Source organism: Rhamphochromis sp. 'chilingali', assembly GCF_963969265.1.
Source record: "Rhamphochromis sp. 'chilingali' genome assembly, chromosome: 21".
In the NCBI taxonomy this organism is placed as follows: Eukaryota; Metazoa; Chordata; class Actinopteri; order Cichliformes; family Cichlidae; genus Rhamphochromis; species Rhamphochromis sp. 'chilingali'.
In genome coordinates, this window is record NC_137949.1 from 19,402,698 (window position 1) to 19,421,196 (window position 18,499).

An 18,499-nucleotide genomic window follows, 5' to 3' on the forward strand; every position below is an offset into this window, starting at 1 on the left:
CAGCACCGATTACATTTCCGTCCCTTTTTCACACCCGTCCCAGCTTTTGATTCATGTGGCTTCCATTAAATTCAAAATGAGCAAATATTTTCATGAAACAGTCCAATGGGCCCATCTTTTGAATTGTGGATGTGAGGTTGTATAAATCTGACAGTATGTTTTTAAACCAAACAAATGTAGAGACCCGAGCGTCACCTTTCCAAACTCTTATGAAATCTCTTACCTGGAAGTAGAGGCCAACTGTTGGTCGTGCCATCAAGCTGTTGAAATGTGAATGAAATTCCCCGCCGAGGATGTCTTGAGACAAAGTCTCGTAGGGATCGAAGGCCTGCTCCTGCACACACACATGCAGAATAATACAAGTCTTAAGAAAAACATCACAGAAAGACGGTGTCATATCTGAGTCATCAGCGCCGTCTCCATCATAACCACAAGTTACACAAAGTAGTTAATCAAGTAATGACTTACAGTAATAAGTGTTTTTACACAAACAGATGGGTTTCATTGGAATGTTCTTAGTTCTTAGAAAAGATCCTCAGTAATTAACCTTCTTTTCACCCATTTTGTTGTTTATTTGTGTGTGTTTCCGTTAACAGTCTCCTAAACTGCTGTCCTAATGTCCTCCTTAGAAATTCCTCATATCCTTTTGAATCCATTATTCTGATCAACAACTGCAAGATATACAAGCCCTAAAGTAACAGAGCAGCCCGAATGTTGATTCTACCTCCACCATATTTTACAATGGCTGGATGTTGTTTTTGTGTTAGTGTGCGGCGTCTTTTTTTTTTTTTTTTTCCTTTTTCTTTTTTTCTTTAGTCATAACACTATGGGTACCAGAAGTGTTGTGGTAAACCAACTTTCAAGTTGCTTTTCTCAAGAACACAATTTAAAAGTTTCTTTCTCAAGAAACCGATTTGAAAGTTGCTTTCCTGAGAAAGCAGTTTTTGCTAGGAACCAAGCTTCGTTTTCTTTATTTATATGGAGAAATACCTTTATAACCACTGGCCAAAGTAGCTTTTCAAGACGTCGTTAGCACAGCTTTTCGCTCAGCTTTTCCCAATATGTGATCGAATAAAACATAAAAACTAATTTTGTCTTATTAGTTAGATTTGTTGGTCTATGATTCTGACTTGGATAATAATGACAATTTTTTGAGCAATCAAATGAAGAAACTTAATTTAATTACAAACTTTTTCTCTTTCTGCAGTAAATCCTAGATTGACTTGATTAGTTTGCTGTTAATTATCCGTCAGAGAAATAATCTCTCAAAAACTAAGAATTATTTTTGTTTCTATATTTTCCTAAAACAAGAATGATGCACTCATGCTGACATGCTGGTTTAGAATGAACGGATTTCCAACAAATCTAATAAATTCAAGCCATGCATTACATTTTTTTAACAACCACATGACAACCCAACACAAAAACAAAGTACCAAAACTGTTTTTTGTACAGTTTATTGCATATTGTGTATTTCCCAACCATACTAGTAAAAGCTCAGACAATATTTGGCCCGCGCCAAATATTGTGAACTTGTGTGTTTTAAGATTTGAAAATCAGAGTGACTTCATACCTCCGCCAGATCTTCAAAGCAGCTGCCCACCAACGGATGAGGGCTGCCATCAGCAGTCATCTCAACAGCGTCCTCAATCAACCCGAGCAGCTTCACAGTCAACTCGTGGATGTCTAGGATGTTACTGAAAACCACCTCGACATCCTGCAACGACAGGACAACATGAGTGCCCGTTTCACTGTTGTGGTGTGAAACGAGTAGCTATGTTAAACTGCTGTGACTAAGGATTTTTATCCTCCAATGCTGAAACCACAAATAAGTGAAAGGTCTTTCTACGCTGGTACAAGGTACAGAAAGAGAGTCCACATGACGAGGTTATGCAGTTTGTTAACACATGGACATGAGGGGAAAAAGGATAGAGTTACAAGATTATATGCATGACATTAAGAGCCACTGGATGTCACACTAGAGCACCTTTATCTCAGACCAAAACAAACAGGCCACACTTCCGCCCTCCTTCCTTTTGTCTCTCACTTAAAACTTAGATGAGTTGTTTACAAGAGAACACAAAAAAAACCCCAAAAAGCCACAGCCATCTACCCACGCCAGCCCTGAAAATACATGAACGATTGTGATGTAATGTAACCCTGCCGGCACTGCCTTTTCCAGTCAACTTCTCTTTATTTGGGGGGGGGGGGGGGGCACACGCACGCACGCACGCACACACACACACACACACACACACACACACACACCTACCTTTAAGGAGGCTAAATCAGTTGACCAGAGTGCAAAAACATAACACAGTCAGAAGTAGAAGCAGAAGCTGTCTCAACATAATTGCATGTTCTGCATTCCACTGGGCCTCACAAAGTTGAATCCTCCTCACCCAAATGATACCACAAATTACCCAACCCAAAATATGCACTAAGTCTACCCCCGAACAATCCAGGGCTTCACTGAAGCCTGACCTGGCATTTGTGTCTGGAGTTGTTGGTTCATTTGTGCCTCTTGACAGCTGAAAAACATCTGAAAAACAAAAGGTTCAACATGCAGTCTCCTGTTTTTGTTTTGCATGCTTTTTTGGACAGGAGCTTTGAGCAGTGTTTTCAAGTTGTGCAGCATCAAGCTGGTCCTCACCACTCACCTTTTGTTTAAACTGAACAGCTTTCCTTAAAGTGTATCCCAAGCAGTGCAAATCACTGTGTCCTCACTTGGATAAAGGGGCTACTTGCTAACTTGAGACTTTAAAATGAGACATTGAAAATGCCAAGAATGACCACTTTAGGTTACATGCATAACCTCCGTTCTCAGAGTAACATGCGTAAGCTCGCCTCAGCCCTTCTTGTTGGGGAAATATGATAAGTGCTTACCTTGAGTAATGACTGCATAGTAGTTCAAGCCACTTAAGGGTTGGTGGTTCAGTCTGACATGGTCACCAGCCATTCAGAATTGGCATACTGAGGCAAATTCCTCTGAGAAATGTGAAGGGAGGCACATCCCACAGTAAGACATCTCACTCATGTTACTCTGAGAACTGTGGTTACGCAAGTAACCTAAAGTTCCTTTGGTTAGCCTTCTGTAAGAAGGATATGAATTGCTATTTAATGGCTGTTTACTGAGTAAGAGGGAGGAGAGACAAATCCCTTTGGGGTTGTGTCAGGAAGGGTATCCAACATTAAAACTGCCAAATCAACCCACTGTGACGATCCCTTGTGAATAAGGGAGCAGCTGAAAGTAGGTTTACTATATATGAGTCAGAGAGCATGGGTCATGCTTTGTGTGATGAAGAGGAACTGTAACCTTTTAAGGCCAAACATAATGACATGTTTCTTGTATGATGCTGATACTGACTGCCGATTATAGGACAGTGCATTGAGAAATGACAATACTTTTTTTAGATTATGATGCTTTATTCATTTTGACATAAAGTCATACTGTAAGCAAAGCAGTATTGATAGTCAATACTAAGCCTTAGTAGAAGAGACAGCCCAAAAAACACAAAAGTAGAAAAGAAAAATGATGAAAGGTATAAAAAGTATTTCACACTGCTTCATGACGCTGAGTACAAGTTAGCCGATTACAGAGTTTTAGTTGTAATCTTTAGATGATCTTAAGTTGGATTAGACTGAAATAGCTTTGATGAAAACCTAACTGTTTTCCAAGCTGGCTTTGCCCACCGCTCATTTTGTAAGCATAAGACTTGATCGTGTTCACTGAACAGTTTACTTTGTATTATAAAACACTGGTCAGTGATTAGATCAATCATTATGTTTAAATAAGTCGTAACCTGATTCTTTTTTGTCAAACTGAGAAATAAGCAATACTGACATGTGTATTTCTTTTAATTCAAGTTCCTCACCTCGTTTGTGAAAACTTTGGAGTGAAGGAAGTGTCTGCGGAACACTTTGACAATGAGGTCCAGCTCTCTCAGGTACTGCCGCTCCTCTGCGATTTCAAGCCTCACCAGGTCATCATACGTGAGCTCCCCCGAGGACAAGGGCTCCTCTGCACACTGCGACATCAACCCAATATCCTCCTCTTGGTCAAACATGTCCATCAACACCTGGAAACAGGTAGCAGTGACAACCAGTCAGTGGCATTCAAAAGAAATTCTTCTCTCCTAATCATGTTTGACAACTTTAGCTTCTCACTTTGTCTGCACACATGGACACTTTGATGTCCTGCTGGGTGATTTCAAAGTGCCGAATGTTGCCAACATAGTTTCCTGCCAGTTTCAGTATATCTGCTGATATGTATTCAAGCACTGCCACAATGTATAGGGACACATGGTAGTCCACTTTGTAGCCCAAAACCTCCTGTTGAAAGAAAAAAGGAAAACCCACAATGAGACATTAACTATAACACAGCAGTTCAAAGGGTTGAAAAATAAAAGCGAGGACAGCGCTGAGGATGAACAGGACAGCGAGCTGTCAAGCATCCTTACCTTGAGCAGTGGATGTATTTTATCCACAGGAAGTAGTAAGGGGTGTCTTCTCCTGCGTTTCTCAATGGCTGACTGGGCATCTGCAATTGCCCACTTATCTATAGGGTGGGGGAAGGTTTTCTGGACGCGTTCCTGATTTAAGAGAAGAGGAAATGTTACTTTTCCTCATCAAGAATATGAGTACAAACATTAAGAAGGATGAACTTATATTAAAATAAAGTAAGTGTGTTTGAAATGCTTCTGTTGAATCATACGTTTCCTAAATGGAAAATGCTGGGACACCCAGTGGGAAAATTAGCTCACAATCTGTTTCATTGTTCTTCCTTACATCATTAATATCTACTTAGAAAATAAATACTACAAGAGATTGTAAAGGCCTTACGTCTACATCTTGCACAGTGCGAGGCTGGGCCACACACAGCATGTTGAGAAGCTGCAAGATCAGCTCCTCGATATACTGGAGGGCATCCTCCTTTGCTGTCAGGTTTGGGTGGACCTGCTTCTGTACCTGAAAGTTACAGAAAAACAAATAAGTGTCAGATATGGCAAAAATTTGTCAGTCACCATAATGTGGAGTGATATTATTTTTCATTCAGTAGGACAGAAAAAAAAGAAAAGAAAAAAAAACCCCAACATGCTTCTGGCACTGTTGACATGACGTAAAGTGCAACTGTTTAATATATCAAAGTGATGTTAACATCTGGTATGATGCAGCTCAGCTGGCTTCACGCACAATTACATCAGCCTACAGTTACAATGACTGGCTGAATATAAACATTTTTTCTTTTTTTAACAAGGTGTTTATTCAGATTTTAGCCCACACACTAAATCTACTAGCTCAGTTTCATTCAACACTAACTTGAACATTACAACTCACTTGTACATTTAATTGGACAAAGCTTCTTCTTCTGATGTGAAACCACATAAGTTTTGTTTTCCTTCAGCTGAGTTAAACATGAAGCCCACAAATGACTAAGCTATGATTAGCCAGTGATGCTCACTGATACTCAGGCGTAAACACAATCATCATATGACTTTCTGCAGAAAATGAGACACAAGTATCAGGAAACATCTCACTTAAGTAACTGGCAACAAAAAGCATTTAATATGCTGAAAAAGTTACCTAATGCAAGTTTTAATGAAACACTCTTTTTGCTGCTTCCAAGGGAGCTCAGACAAATGCATGTCTAAACTCATACTTACTATACTTAAAAACTATACTTTCTCTAAATTTAGTTTTGTACCTACATTTACGGGAAACTAGCCAACTCTGTCGACCCTATAAAACCACTGATGACTATGAGCTCATGCACAGCAGATGATAGAGTGACATCATAGCAGGAGAGGAGGTGTGTAGATGGCACCTGGCAAAAAACTCTGAGGAATGTGATTGTGCCTGCAGTCCTCTACAGATCCATATAATTCTGAATTAGCCATTCCCAGAGAATAATCATAACTAAATATTTACAATGAAGTCTTAAATATTCAACTCCAGCTATTATGTATCTATACACTGAAAAACAAGTAAAAATGACTGCTTTTAAGGTTGGAAACAAATCTAAAAGACATACAAGCGATTAGGCTATGGCACACAAATCAACAAGTAAGATTCATAAGTTTCCTATAAAAAAATAAAATAAAATCAGGAATCAGCAATCGAACACACGAATACTTCTCCACAAAATTAACTGCAAGACAATAAGTCTTTTAAACAAGTATCATCTCAACTGAAAAGGATTTAGAGCTCTTTTCTGCAGATATATCAATTCACCCAGGTTTGCTCTGCAGCAGGACTCCTGAGGGTGCAACCAGCCTGACAGAAGGTATGATTTTACATGCTGACAACAAAGAAGGTGTGGCTGCATCAGGTCTACTAATGGAAAGAGAGTAACACCACCGCCCCCAAAATACCCTCCAGCTACCCAAAAGTTGCCGTCATTTGGGCCGTGCCCTCTCACAGGAATGCTGTCAGTTGAGATACTATTATAGTATCCAAAGTAGTCTTGGAGGAGAAGGAGAAAAAAAAAAAGTTGTGGCAGAAAAAAAAAAAAAAAAAAGTTGTGGCAGAAAACACGAGCAGAGAGGTGGATAGAAAATGAACCTGGTTTCTTACAAAGCCTGTTCACATGCTAGTGATGGAATTACCCTGGCATATAGTAAAAGTGATGAGTTATGATGACAAAACTTTGCCCCCGGATTAAGGAATGTGAGAGGACCGTTAAAAGGTCGATGCAGATCGCGCTTCATGCATTCCTCTTCTGTGACTTAACAGAGACTCAGCAAAAGCAGGATGTCCCCCGTCTCAAGTTTGACTTCATTTATTTGGGATAGAAAAATGATCAGAGAATAGAGGAGTACAGAAGTGTCTCTAGGGGATTATAAAAGACCCCTTTCTCAGCCCTCCTTTTAGTTTACATTCTGATTAACTGAATTCAGATGCTTTTCAAAACGAATGGAGCTGGAAAGTCTGAAGCTACAGCTTGGTCTCATTGAGGTTTCTGTACATCATTTCTGTTTTGATGCACACTCACAAGACCTAACAGTTAAAAATATCCCACACATATAGGCTCTACTCGGGAAAAAAAATACATATCAAAGCAGAAGTACGTTATGAGATAGATCCTTTTTAACCACAAATAGGCATTTGACCAAATTCCACAGGACACCAGGAGCTGTGAGTCACCACACTGAAACTACGGGGGTTTCCCCTGACTCCATTCACAGAATAGTTGGCCCGTTTCAGAGAGGCCCACATCCAACAAGTGTCGGCTATCTCCAACAATGTCGGGACGGGAAACATTGTAAGAAAAAGACATGAAACTGAATGCTATTTGAATAAAAACATAATAATTCAAAGACAATGCACAGAACTGGAACAGAGCTTAAGACGTAATCAAATAAACTGCTGCATACACCCGCAGTACAATACAAAAAGGAGTTCAGTGTAAAATTCAGTAGGGTTACTAACTAATTTCAATTAACGGTCAATTTTCTACAAAACATAAGAAATAAAAATACATAAAAGTTCAGTGTGTTTGCGTTTCCTCTTTCACAACACAATAAATTTATTTTTCAATAGCTGCAGGTATGTCAGTTATTTTCTTACAATGTTGCTATATGCTAAATCTACACTGAAATGACACCAAGTGAATCTGTTTTCAACAAGGACATCTGACGAGAGGACTGACAGAGCGGTGGCATGTGCAGGTATGACTGTGGCTCAGTGTATTATTTACAGTACTGTTGCAACTTGATCCTAATGGGTAGTGGATGTAACAAGGTCTAATATAGTTGGCGGCGTACATCGAAGTAAACGCAAGCAAAGTGAAAGTAATCGAGTGGAAAAATGGCTGGGGAACTCCTGAATTTGAAATGCATTCAGCTCAACTCAGAGAATCTGCGACGCAGAGAAATTCTCAGGGTAGGAAAATCAACTGTTTAATCTGAGAAGCACCACAAAAGGTGTACACAAAACATGCTTCAGACTAGGGCTGTGCAATTATTCTAATTTTAATTTCAATGTCAGATTTGGCTTCCAGCAAATATTAAAGCAAGACGCTCGACATAAAGAGATTATTGTGGCGCATTCTGTTTTGCCTTTCAGCACATCTTTTTCCCCTTCTTCTGTCTTGGCCTATCCATAATAACCCTCTATAATTAAAGCTCAAGGAGCTATACCAAATAAAAATATGGCTTAAATCCTCTACAGTATTGGGGTAATTGTGTTAAAGTACTGCAGCTGTAATAATCTAGCAACCCTACTTTAGATGCAAAACTAAAAGATTAGTCAACATTATGAATTTTTATATATATACCCAATATTTCAAAGGCTGAAAAGCTAGTGCAAGCAATGCATTATCTTTTTAATAATACCTGTCATAATTTTTGTGCCATTTATCAAGCAAAAAATACCAAATATTCACCCTCACAGTATGAGTTGGGTGGTGGTGATGTTGCAGCTCATGGCCAACAAAGAAAAAGTTATCAACAATGTTTAGGTGGGTGGCAAATCACCCACATAAATGCCAGGAGTTCTTAGAAGAACATCATATTGCAAGGAAATCAACAGTTGCTCCCTTAAGGGGTCTGCCTCCATCTCAACCTATCCGTAGCCTCCTCGTCTGTCACACCAACCCCCAGCATGTCTTCCTTCACCACATCCATGAATCTTCTCTGTGGTCTTCCTCTCTTCTGCCTGTCAATGAGCTTCATCTTTTACATCCTTTGTCTTTCAATATTCTTCCTTTGGACACTACCAAGCTCCTTTGTCTCCAAAACACTCACCCTGAGCTATCTCTCTGATCAACTCATTTCTAATCTTGACCCTCCTGGTCACTCACAATAAAAAGCTTAACATCTTGAGCTCTGTCACTTTCAGCTCTGCCTCCTGTCTTTTTGTCAATTCCACCATCTGTAAGCCATCATAGGAAGTCTCAGTACCATCCTTTTCCCTCTTGATGCTAAAGTGCTACCAACTTTCAGTGGTCTTAATGTTTCTTTAAAATTTAAAGTAGGGTACAAGCTTACTAGATAGTTTCCAAATTAAAAATGATTTAATTGAGACCCAAAGGTGAGCCATGCTGTAGAAAAACATTCTTGGCCTTTCTGAGAGGAGTCTGGTTCATCATTAATAAAAATCAGTCAATAGAAACAGTTAATTAGATTGGTAGTTTACACCCAACTGCTACATGTAGGCAAAGACAATGAAATTAAAAGCACCTCGACCATATGTAAAGCTTCATGCACACACTCCTATGCCATGTTAAGGTGTTCAGTTTCATGGGTCAGCTCCATTAGGAGGGGAAAAGCTAGAGTACAGGAAGTCCCAGTGCTCACTCACTCTCACTTTCTCTCTTCCAACCCCCCCTTCTGCTCCCTCTCCACCCGCACAGAACAAAGCCTCCAGGGAGAGCAGCTCATAGCAGTAGGCTGAGAGATATTAATGTGCATGTACAAGGAGGCAGCAGCAGCAGCAGCAGGTTCATGCTACACACAGACTGGACAGGCTGGTCCAAAAGGAGAGGGATTCAGAGGCACACAAAACCCACTCAGTGTCTACATGCCTGCCAGGAATTTTAAACACAGACTGACTGGTTTGATGAGGAGAACTAGCACATAAGTTAGCGAAAATGTTGTCCAACAATCATTTGACAGGGTTTGCACCAGAAAAGTATTCAAACCTGGAGGCTGCAGTTGGGTGGGGTTGGTTCAATTTAATGTTACATAGGATTAATGCAAAGCTACTTTAACAGTAATCATTAATTGTGTGGCGACACAGAGAAACAAGAAAGCTGTGTATGTGAAGTTCTACCGAGGAGGGAGGAGCGATTATTGCCAGTATGTGCGTGAAATTATATTTAACTGTGTTTATATGCAGGAATAAATGATTTAGACTATTGGTGTCAAACATAAAGGACCAGGGGCCAAAATCTGCCCACGAAAGACTTTATTTCAGCCGACTGGACAGCTTTGGAAAATGTGAAAGAGGGCATAAATTTTGGACTTAAGTGTATTTTTACGAGTTTAACTGCTTTTCCTACTGATTAACACCTCCAACATTCCCATTCATATTACCCCATAGTAATAGATAAACAATTAAATTACAGAAACCTTCCTGTTTTTTTTCACGCCATTTACTATAGGAATGTTTCAAAATTGTTCTGCAATCATTAAAAAAAAGAAAAAGAAAAAGACATTTTATGTGTATTAACAAAAACTTTGTTTTATAATTAAGATGCTTAGAAACAGATTTCCTTTATTTACTCCCTGAGAAAACTATGTGGTCAGTAGCTGACGTAACTGACTAAACAAAATTAAATAATACAATATATTTCAAAACTTTATTTTCTCTGCACACAATAGGGCTGTGCGATATGAACAAAATTTCATATCCCGATATAAGAATTCTATCGTCCCGATAACGATATAAATCACAAAAATGTAACATTTTCTGTAAATTCTGTGAATCTCGGGCAGCTCGTCTTGCGTGAAGTGTTTCCAGCTGTGCGTAGTGTACCTGGAGTCGAGTGTTTTAACCGATGCATGAAACTATACATATTTAGACATAAGTTGTAAAGGCCGCCATTTTCTTTGTGAGTATTTATTACACGCGTGCTGCGGGGAAAAGCCTGTTCTAACGTTTGAATCTAAGGTTTATTTTTAAGCACCTGGCGGCTCTTTTTTAATTCTCATCCGTAAATAATCTGCTCTTTCACGTGATTCAGTTTATTTTGAAAAGTCTCAACAGGATCTTGAGCTTTATTGTGAAATGTTTATGTGAAATAGGGCTGCCACAAACGATTATTTTGATAGTCGACTAGTCACCGATTATTTTTGCGATTAGTCGACTAATCAGATCATCATCCATTGGACGTAAAACTACAGCTTATTGCACCAGCAGCATCTGCTCTTATATAACTATCATTAGCTTACAGCTTTAAGTGTTTAAGGTCTGTGCTAACTAAAAATAAAGACAAGATGATAGTTTATTAAATTTTAATGAAATTTGCAGATTGTTTCGGTGAAGTTTAATAAACTCCTTGCTATCTAAAATATAACAGGACACTGGAGTATATTCTGGAGCATCTCACACTTCTGATAATCAGTTGTCTGCTTGACGTTTATTCAGCTGTGTAAAAACTATAACTTTAATCTCAGACAAACTGATTTACTCAGGAACAAATAAAATACTAAAAAAAAAAAGCCAAACAATAACATTTTAAGTTATCTAAGTGACTCATATATATTTAACCTGAGTAGCGAAAGACGGTGGTGGGTTTGAAAACGATTTGCGGGGAGTCCGGTGTTCTCACGGCGCTAGTGAGCCTAGCCCCCGGCTCGCTAACGAGCTAGTGGGTAACAGATGTCTCCGAAAACGTCGGAGCGCTTTTGAAAATATGTGGTGTCCTGATAAACTGAGCAGATATTTGAGGTTTACACAGCTACATTCTCGCCTGAAAATATGTTAAACGTTTATTTTGTGACCCAGAAAGAATAATAAGAGTAACATTAAAACTAACTAGCTGCCGCCATTGTTGGAAACTGCGCTGGGCCGCGCTATGAATTCTGGGACACAGCTGCTTCTTCTTCTTCTTCTTCTTCGGGGTTTAACGGTAGCTGACATCCTTGTACATGCAATGCTGCCATCTTCTGTTTCAGTCCGTTATTACACTCTTAAATCCTGCCACTTATTCCTGCGTCTTTTGTGATCGTACAAAGTTTCAAACGACGCGTCGACTATTAAATCAGTCGTCGACGATTTTGATAATCGACGTAATCGTGACTAGTCGACAAATCGTGGCAGCCCTAATGTGAAACATAAACAAGCGGACACGCGATGGTGTTACCGTCGTTGTTGCTAACCACAACGCATAAAAACAGGTGCTTGTCAGTCCATAGTGTGGTTATATTAAATATACCGGTAAGAGAAAGCGAGAAAGAAGAAATTAATATAGCCACTACAGTGACCATCAAAAGGATGAAAAAAATATTGCTGTAAACAGTTTATTTTGCGACACCACAAAACAAACTATAGCATAAAATGAAACGATAGACGTTTTTATATCGTCATGCGATATATATATCGTTATATCGAACAGCCATAGCAGACGATGTCCAAACATTAAGAGTGTGACAAATATTAAGGGTTTAAAGACTGGGTTTGACACTCCTGATTGAGATGTAATCAAAGGAAAAAAAAAATAACTGGTTGGATATTATCCATCCATCCACTTCCGCTTATCCTTTTCAGGGTCGCAGGAGGTACTGGAGCCTATCTCAGCTTCATGGTTGGATATTAGCTATTAAAAATTGTAATTGTTTTTAAGCATTTTTATGCATTAAAACAGGAACAATATGCTAATGAGGTACATTATGCAATGGAATATTTGCAACGTTGGTCTCAAAAATAAATTTTTTGAAAAAAAAATCCCCATTGCATGTCTACATGACTTGCAGTGTTCAGCCAGTCTTATAATAAACTCGGGAAAACCCTGTCTACAAAAAAACCTGGTAAAGCTTAAGTGAGGTCGACAAGGGCTTTGTTTAGTCCAAACCCAAGCCACTTATTTATTTTTGCATTACTAGATGCGATGATATGAGCAAGAAAAGATCACTCTTCTTTTCTTTTAAATGTAAACTATTTCTTTTTATACAGGAATTATATTGTACCAATGAGCTAATAAGAAACTCTATTATTGTTTCTTTCATTTAATAGATGCAATGACAACTGAATAACTAAAAGCATCAAATCATCAGCTGAATAATCCTGTTTCTGTTTCATCCACTTGTCTCCAATAATAGAAAATCTGTTCTGCACATCAGAGTGCAGTGGATGCAAAAGGCAAAAACAGATGCAGGTCAGTGGTACACAAAATCTGCTTGCATCAAGTTTCATCATCTTGGTTACAACTCAGTTGTAGTGTGATCAGGTGCTGTGTGTCTTCACAATAGGAGAACAGAAAGGTTGGAGGTAATAATAGAGGCAGGAGGGTGTTGATACAGGGTTAACATTTCTAATTCAATTGATTATTCTCCTAGCTGTGTATATATGCCCTGCATCAGGCTCAGGTTGCAGGTAGTGTGTGTGTGTGTGTGTGTGTGTGTGTGTGTGTGTGTGTGTGTGTGTGTGTGTGTGTGTGTGTGTGTGTGTGTGTGTGTAGAAGAGGTGGGAGTGGGGCTTGTTATTATACCCGAGCATGTGTCACTGTTTGTGATTCATGCCATGACATCATCTGCATTACAACCAGACTGTCTGGGGAACCATGAGGCAGAGATCAACTCTGAGACAACAGGCACACGCAAACACATTAAAAATACACAGACACAAAAGATGCACAGATCTGAGACATAAACAGATACAACTTCCACTACGATGCTAAAAAGCAAGCACATATATACACACGTCCCCTATCCCTGCTCACATTCAGATAATAAAAGACAATAGGTGGTGGACATGAGGCGAACTGCACGTGGCCATGACTTGACGCCAGGCTTGTGTGACCCAGTGACCCTGGCCGCCTGCCTGCATCCACCCATCCTGACTGAACCCTGTGTGAGGACAAGCTGATGTTCAAAGCCCTGATTTAATATTGTGGGAAGGGCGGGGAACCTCTGTTTTAACCAGCAACATCTTTTTCTGTGGTAGGCCTGAGCCTGGTGTACAGGAAACGCAACCTGTTACCAGAAACATCCTGCTGTCATCACATAGGCTCATCCTGGAGGTGCAGCAACTCACTCCTGCACATTGTGTCCTCCTCACATATGTTTACCATTTGCACTTTGACAGGATTACTGCAATCAACAGAAACAGCCAAGTTCACACAGACAGACATTCATATCCTGTCCAGTAACCACGACGACTACTAATCATTACTAAGTACTAGTGCTGTAACTAATCATGTGACCAAATGTTTTGGAGGTTTTTTAGAATTACCTGGAAATGCCTTTTGCAAACTTCTTAAAGTAACGCTGCCACAAAAATATTCAACTCAAGACAAAAAAAGACCACCAATTATTATAATTTCTAGCAAATAATAATAAGTAATATATGCAAATACAAATTTTGATAATCATGACCTTTTGCTGTTTAACTGCTGGGAGGTGAAAATTTCATCGAGACTGGCCCGCCAATTAAGGAGATGGGGTACATACAGACATACATTCACTACAGTGATTATAGTAAGATTATTATATGAATACTGCAGCTATTCTTTGGGCCTGGTTTATTTTCAACCTTTGTCCTTGCACATGACCAAGTATACATAGTTTCAAGTCCAGCCCAGGAACTTTGCGCAATTATATCACCCTCTTCTCTTTTCTCATCATTTTCTCTCCCTGTCTAGATTCAACCTGGTAATAAAGGCATGAAATATTTAATTGGCCAATCCCACGGCAGCAACTCGGGGCATTTAGGCATGTAGATTTGGACACAGCGACTCACTGAAGTTCAAACAGAGTGGTGAAGAAGGGTGACTGTAAGTGGCTCTCAATGTTGGTGCCAGACTGGCTGGTCTGACTATTTCACATACTTCTGCTCTGCCAGGATTTTCCCACACAACTATACTTCGGATTAAAAAAAATAAATACATAAATATCGAGTGAGCTGCAGTAACCACACTGCTTTAAGCTGATAAGAACAAAACAGTAAAACTACAAATGCAGAAGAACATCTCTGAATGCACAACCTTGCAGTAAATGCACTGTAGATGACAACCAATATTGGATAACAAAAGATTAGAAAAAGATTGCCTGGTCTGATGAGGTAGGGTTACAATTTGGAGTGAACAACATAAAAATCATAGATCAACCTGAGCTCTTTGTTACTGCCTTGTATCAAAGAGCTCAGGTGGGAGGTGTAATGATGTGGGGGATTTCCTTTGCATATTTCGGGCCAAAAGTCATCAACAAAACACAGCCCATCTGAGTATTGTTGCTGATCATGTCCATCCTTTTATGACTACAGTGCGCCCAACTTCTACAGGCTGCTTCCAGCACAAAGCTCAAATCATCTCAATCTGTCTTCTGAACATGACAATGAGTTCACTGTACTCAAATGTCCTCAACACTCACCAGATCTCGATCCAATCCTTTGGGATGTAGTGAAACAGGAGATTCACATCATGGATGTGCAGCTGATGAATCTGCAGCAACTGTGTGATCCCATCACGTCAACATCGACAAAAAATCTCTTTGTACTTAGTTTTCATGGCATAGATTAAGCAAAGACTTCTCTAAAGAGCAAAAAGGGGGTCCAATCCAGAAATAGCAAGGTGTAACTAATAAAGTGGCTGTTAGGCATAGCATTTAGCAGTCATTTAAGGTCGCAGAGTCGGTTCTTTATGCAGCGTGGCACAGAGAAGCTGGAGTTGAGCTCTTATTATTTGGTATAAATGTTTATCCATTTTTTTTCCTGATAAGCACTTTTTACTTCAAGACAATAAATTATATGTTAACACGGACATTATTATTTACACGCTACTAAAATGTATATTTTTTCTGTAAATCTTTCTTTTTTCAACAGCGGGTTACTTTAATCTACATTTACAGAAATTTATCTCACCATATAAACAAAAAAAATAAATAAATAAATAAGATCTCATGTGATCGTGGGAAACACAGGAGGACTTTCTTTCAACCACCCGTTTACTGATTTCACAGAACCTGTGGTTACAGAAGATGAACACAAAACTGTGGGGGTTTTGTACTACTTCCTGGCTCTTTATCACTTTCAATTAAAACCATTTGATTTGAGCTGTCAATGTATAAAATGCAGCACTTAAATGGAAGACGCAGTTTTGATGACTGGCTGGAATCGAGCGCTGCAGTAGAGTCTCGCAATAAATCTCTGATGGTGAAATGACAAGAGCTCTGTCTAGTCTGAGTAAAAAAGGCAACAAAACCATGTGACTAAAATAAAACAACTCTCTCAGCTTGGGCCCCAAGTGAAGTCACCCTTTCAGAATTTAACCGACTGCTCATGCTGAGACTATTAAAAAAGGCAACACACACAAACATAAAGCAGGCTTGTAACCTGACCAATCACGGTTTAAAATGCTGGCCTGTGAACTCAACTGCACCAGGCTGCTCTAACTCAACAAGGCAATGGAATGAAACTGTACCCAGCAAACCTCTGGCCCATTTCTCAATGCCAATGAAACAGCAGACCTGGGGAATGCACAGTTATTATTAACACCAGCATGTCAGGGTGAGATAGAGATTGTGCATTGCACCAAGCATGAGCCATATAATCGCCAGCCAGGATATGTAGATGCAGCAATATGAATCAACAGGTTTAGGGTTCATGGCAATACATGACTTAAGTCTCAGTAATATATGCAAAAGCAATGAGAGCGATCTCGTAAGGATTTTTAATAAAATAGAAAGATCAATGGAAAACGAAAGGTTATTGGGGAGCACAGTAACAAGAGAGCTGCAACCGCTGCAAGCACCGTTTTATGGAAGCAACCCAATGCAAAACGAAACTTAATTCTATTCTCTAATCCTGTTAATCTTTTGGAAATATACAGATAAGGTTTTTAAAACCAGTTATTGTCCAACCTTAACCTGGAGACAAACACTGCACTTGTGTCATGGTGAAATATTCATTTATAATATAAAATGAGCATAAATGACAGACGAAAGCAGGATTTGAACTGTTGCATTTTATATATGTGTATATACTTCAACTGCTTCACAGCAAAGCAACCAAGTACTTAATTCTTACAGACATGCAATTAAACTTACATCAAATTAAAGACTTCCTGAGAACTGTGCATTGCAACTAACAATTACTGTTTTTAGTTCATCATTTGATGCACAAATCTTCCAACATGATGTCTTCAAATCAGCTTTTCTACCCACCCTACAGCATAAAAACAACATTATATAAAAAAATAAAGAGAAAAGACAAGAATAGCACATCTTCACATTTGACAGTATTTCTGCATTTATTCTTTGCAAGTGATTCATTTTTTGTCAGAAAACTAACAGATTACACCATGCAAAAATTTAGCTGCAAAATTAATAGATTTTTAATCTCGCTCAAGATTTTGGCTACCCACGATCAAATAAACACGTTCCACTGATTTTGAAAATGCAAGCTCCACCAAATCAAACGCTCCCTAAAGCACTGCCTGGCGCCAATCACAGCTGTGATAAGACTACATTAAAAGACAGATGTCTAGAAAATTTCTGGCACAACAGAAGGCGAAAGGCTAGTCTCTAGAAGCACAGAAGCATTTGTTGTTTGGAAATAGAATTTAGAAAAGAAGAAAGAAGAAGAAAGTGTACTTTATTGGTCCCCGTGGGGAAAATCCCTCTCTGCATTTAACCCATTCACTCAGTGAAGCAGTGGGCAGCCACTGGGCGCCCGGGGAGCAGTGTGTAGGGACGGTACCTTGCTCAGGGGTACCTCAGGGTAGCTGTTCAGGGGAATCGAACCCCCGACCTTCCGATCATGGGGCCACCACTCTACCTACTGAGCTATCCCTGCCCATCACCCCCTAGGGCAAGTGATGTAAACAGAGAACAAATCACATGCAAAGAGTACTACAGAGATGTGTTCCCACCACAAAGAAACACAAATAATTTACTCAACCACCTGAAAAAACACACCACAATCTGAAGTATAACGGCAACCAAGAAAAACAATGCAACGGTTGCTAACGTGCATCATCTATGAACTCACATATCCACAACGGTGAGTCTGTGCAGCGTGTCAGCATGTCCATCAAGATAAAAGTTGGACAAAAGATGCGTTATGACATACAGTTACTTTTCCAGAGTGCCAATACCAAAGAATTCAGGTAAATACGGAGGACTAGTTTTATGTTTAAAACTGGAAAAAGGGTTGTGTTAACAAAAACATTTTTGTCACTTAAATAATCGTGACAAATAACTCAATTCACCCATCAATTTTCTTCCACTTATCGAATGCAAGGTCGTGGGAGTGTTGGAGCCTATCGTAGGGCAAGAGGTGGGGTACACCTTGGGTAGGTCGCCAATGTGTGGCAGGTAGGGATGGGTATCGTTTAGGTTTTATCCGATACCGGTGCCAAATCGGTACTTTTGAAACGGTGCCGGTGCTCAAACGGTCCTCAAACCGGTGCTTAAAGACTGGAGAACACAAAATTGGTCCAAAAACCTCTCATGTTCAGCTGGTTTTTTGTAAAAAGATAACAATGTTAGCCTTTTCTGCAGCTATGGGGCATATATGGTATCACTCATGTGTAACTGTTTTCCACTTTTTCTTTGGTCATTTTAGCCATTTTGGCCAGGGTGAAGGGAGCATCTGCCATCAAACAAGAAGACAGCCGCATGTAGCTATGATGATGTTTGCTAGTTCACCTTACCTGCATTAATGTAATAACGTGGTTAGCCTACTAAACGTAAATTACACACGAACAACATGAAGCTACTCACGCAGAGAAGAACGGCTGCTGCCATCATCATCCGTCATCATTTCTGCTACACTGACAGGGCTAGGGGCCAGGACTCTCCTCTTCGTGTTTTTGGGGGATATTGCTAACTCCGGGTCCGAT

General features: G+C 39.6%; 1 protein-coding gene across 1 annotated transcript in view; it reads right to left on the bottom strand.

Annotated features, from left to right (window-relative positions):
- The window catches only part of sos2 (son of sevenless homolog 2), a 39,950-nt gene that overhangs the window by 17,994 nt on the left and 3,457 nt on the right, over nt 1-18,499 (bottom strand). The window contains exons 2-7 of the mRNA XM_080870395.1: nt 4,843-4,968; nt 4,461-4,592; nt 4,168-4,332; nt 3,876-4,079; nt 1,574-1,717; nt 224-334 (exon numbers count right to left, since the gene is read on the bottom strand). Of these exons, the coding sequence (XP_080726521.1) occupies nt 224-334; nt 1,574-1,717; nt 3,876-4,079; nt 4,168-4,332; nt 4,461-4,592; nt 4,843-4,968 (882 nt within the window). The remainder of the gene's footprint in view (nt 1-223; nt 335-1,573; nt 1,718-3,875; nt 4,080-4,167; nt 4,333-4,460; nt 4,593-4,842; nt 4,969-18,499) is intronic.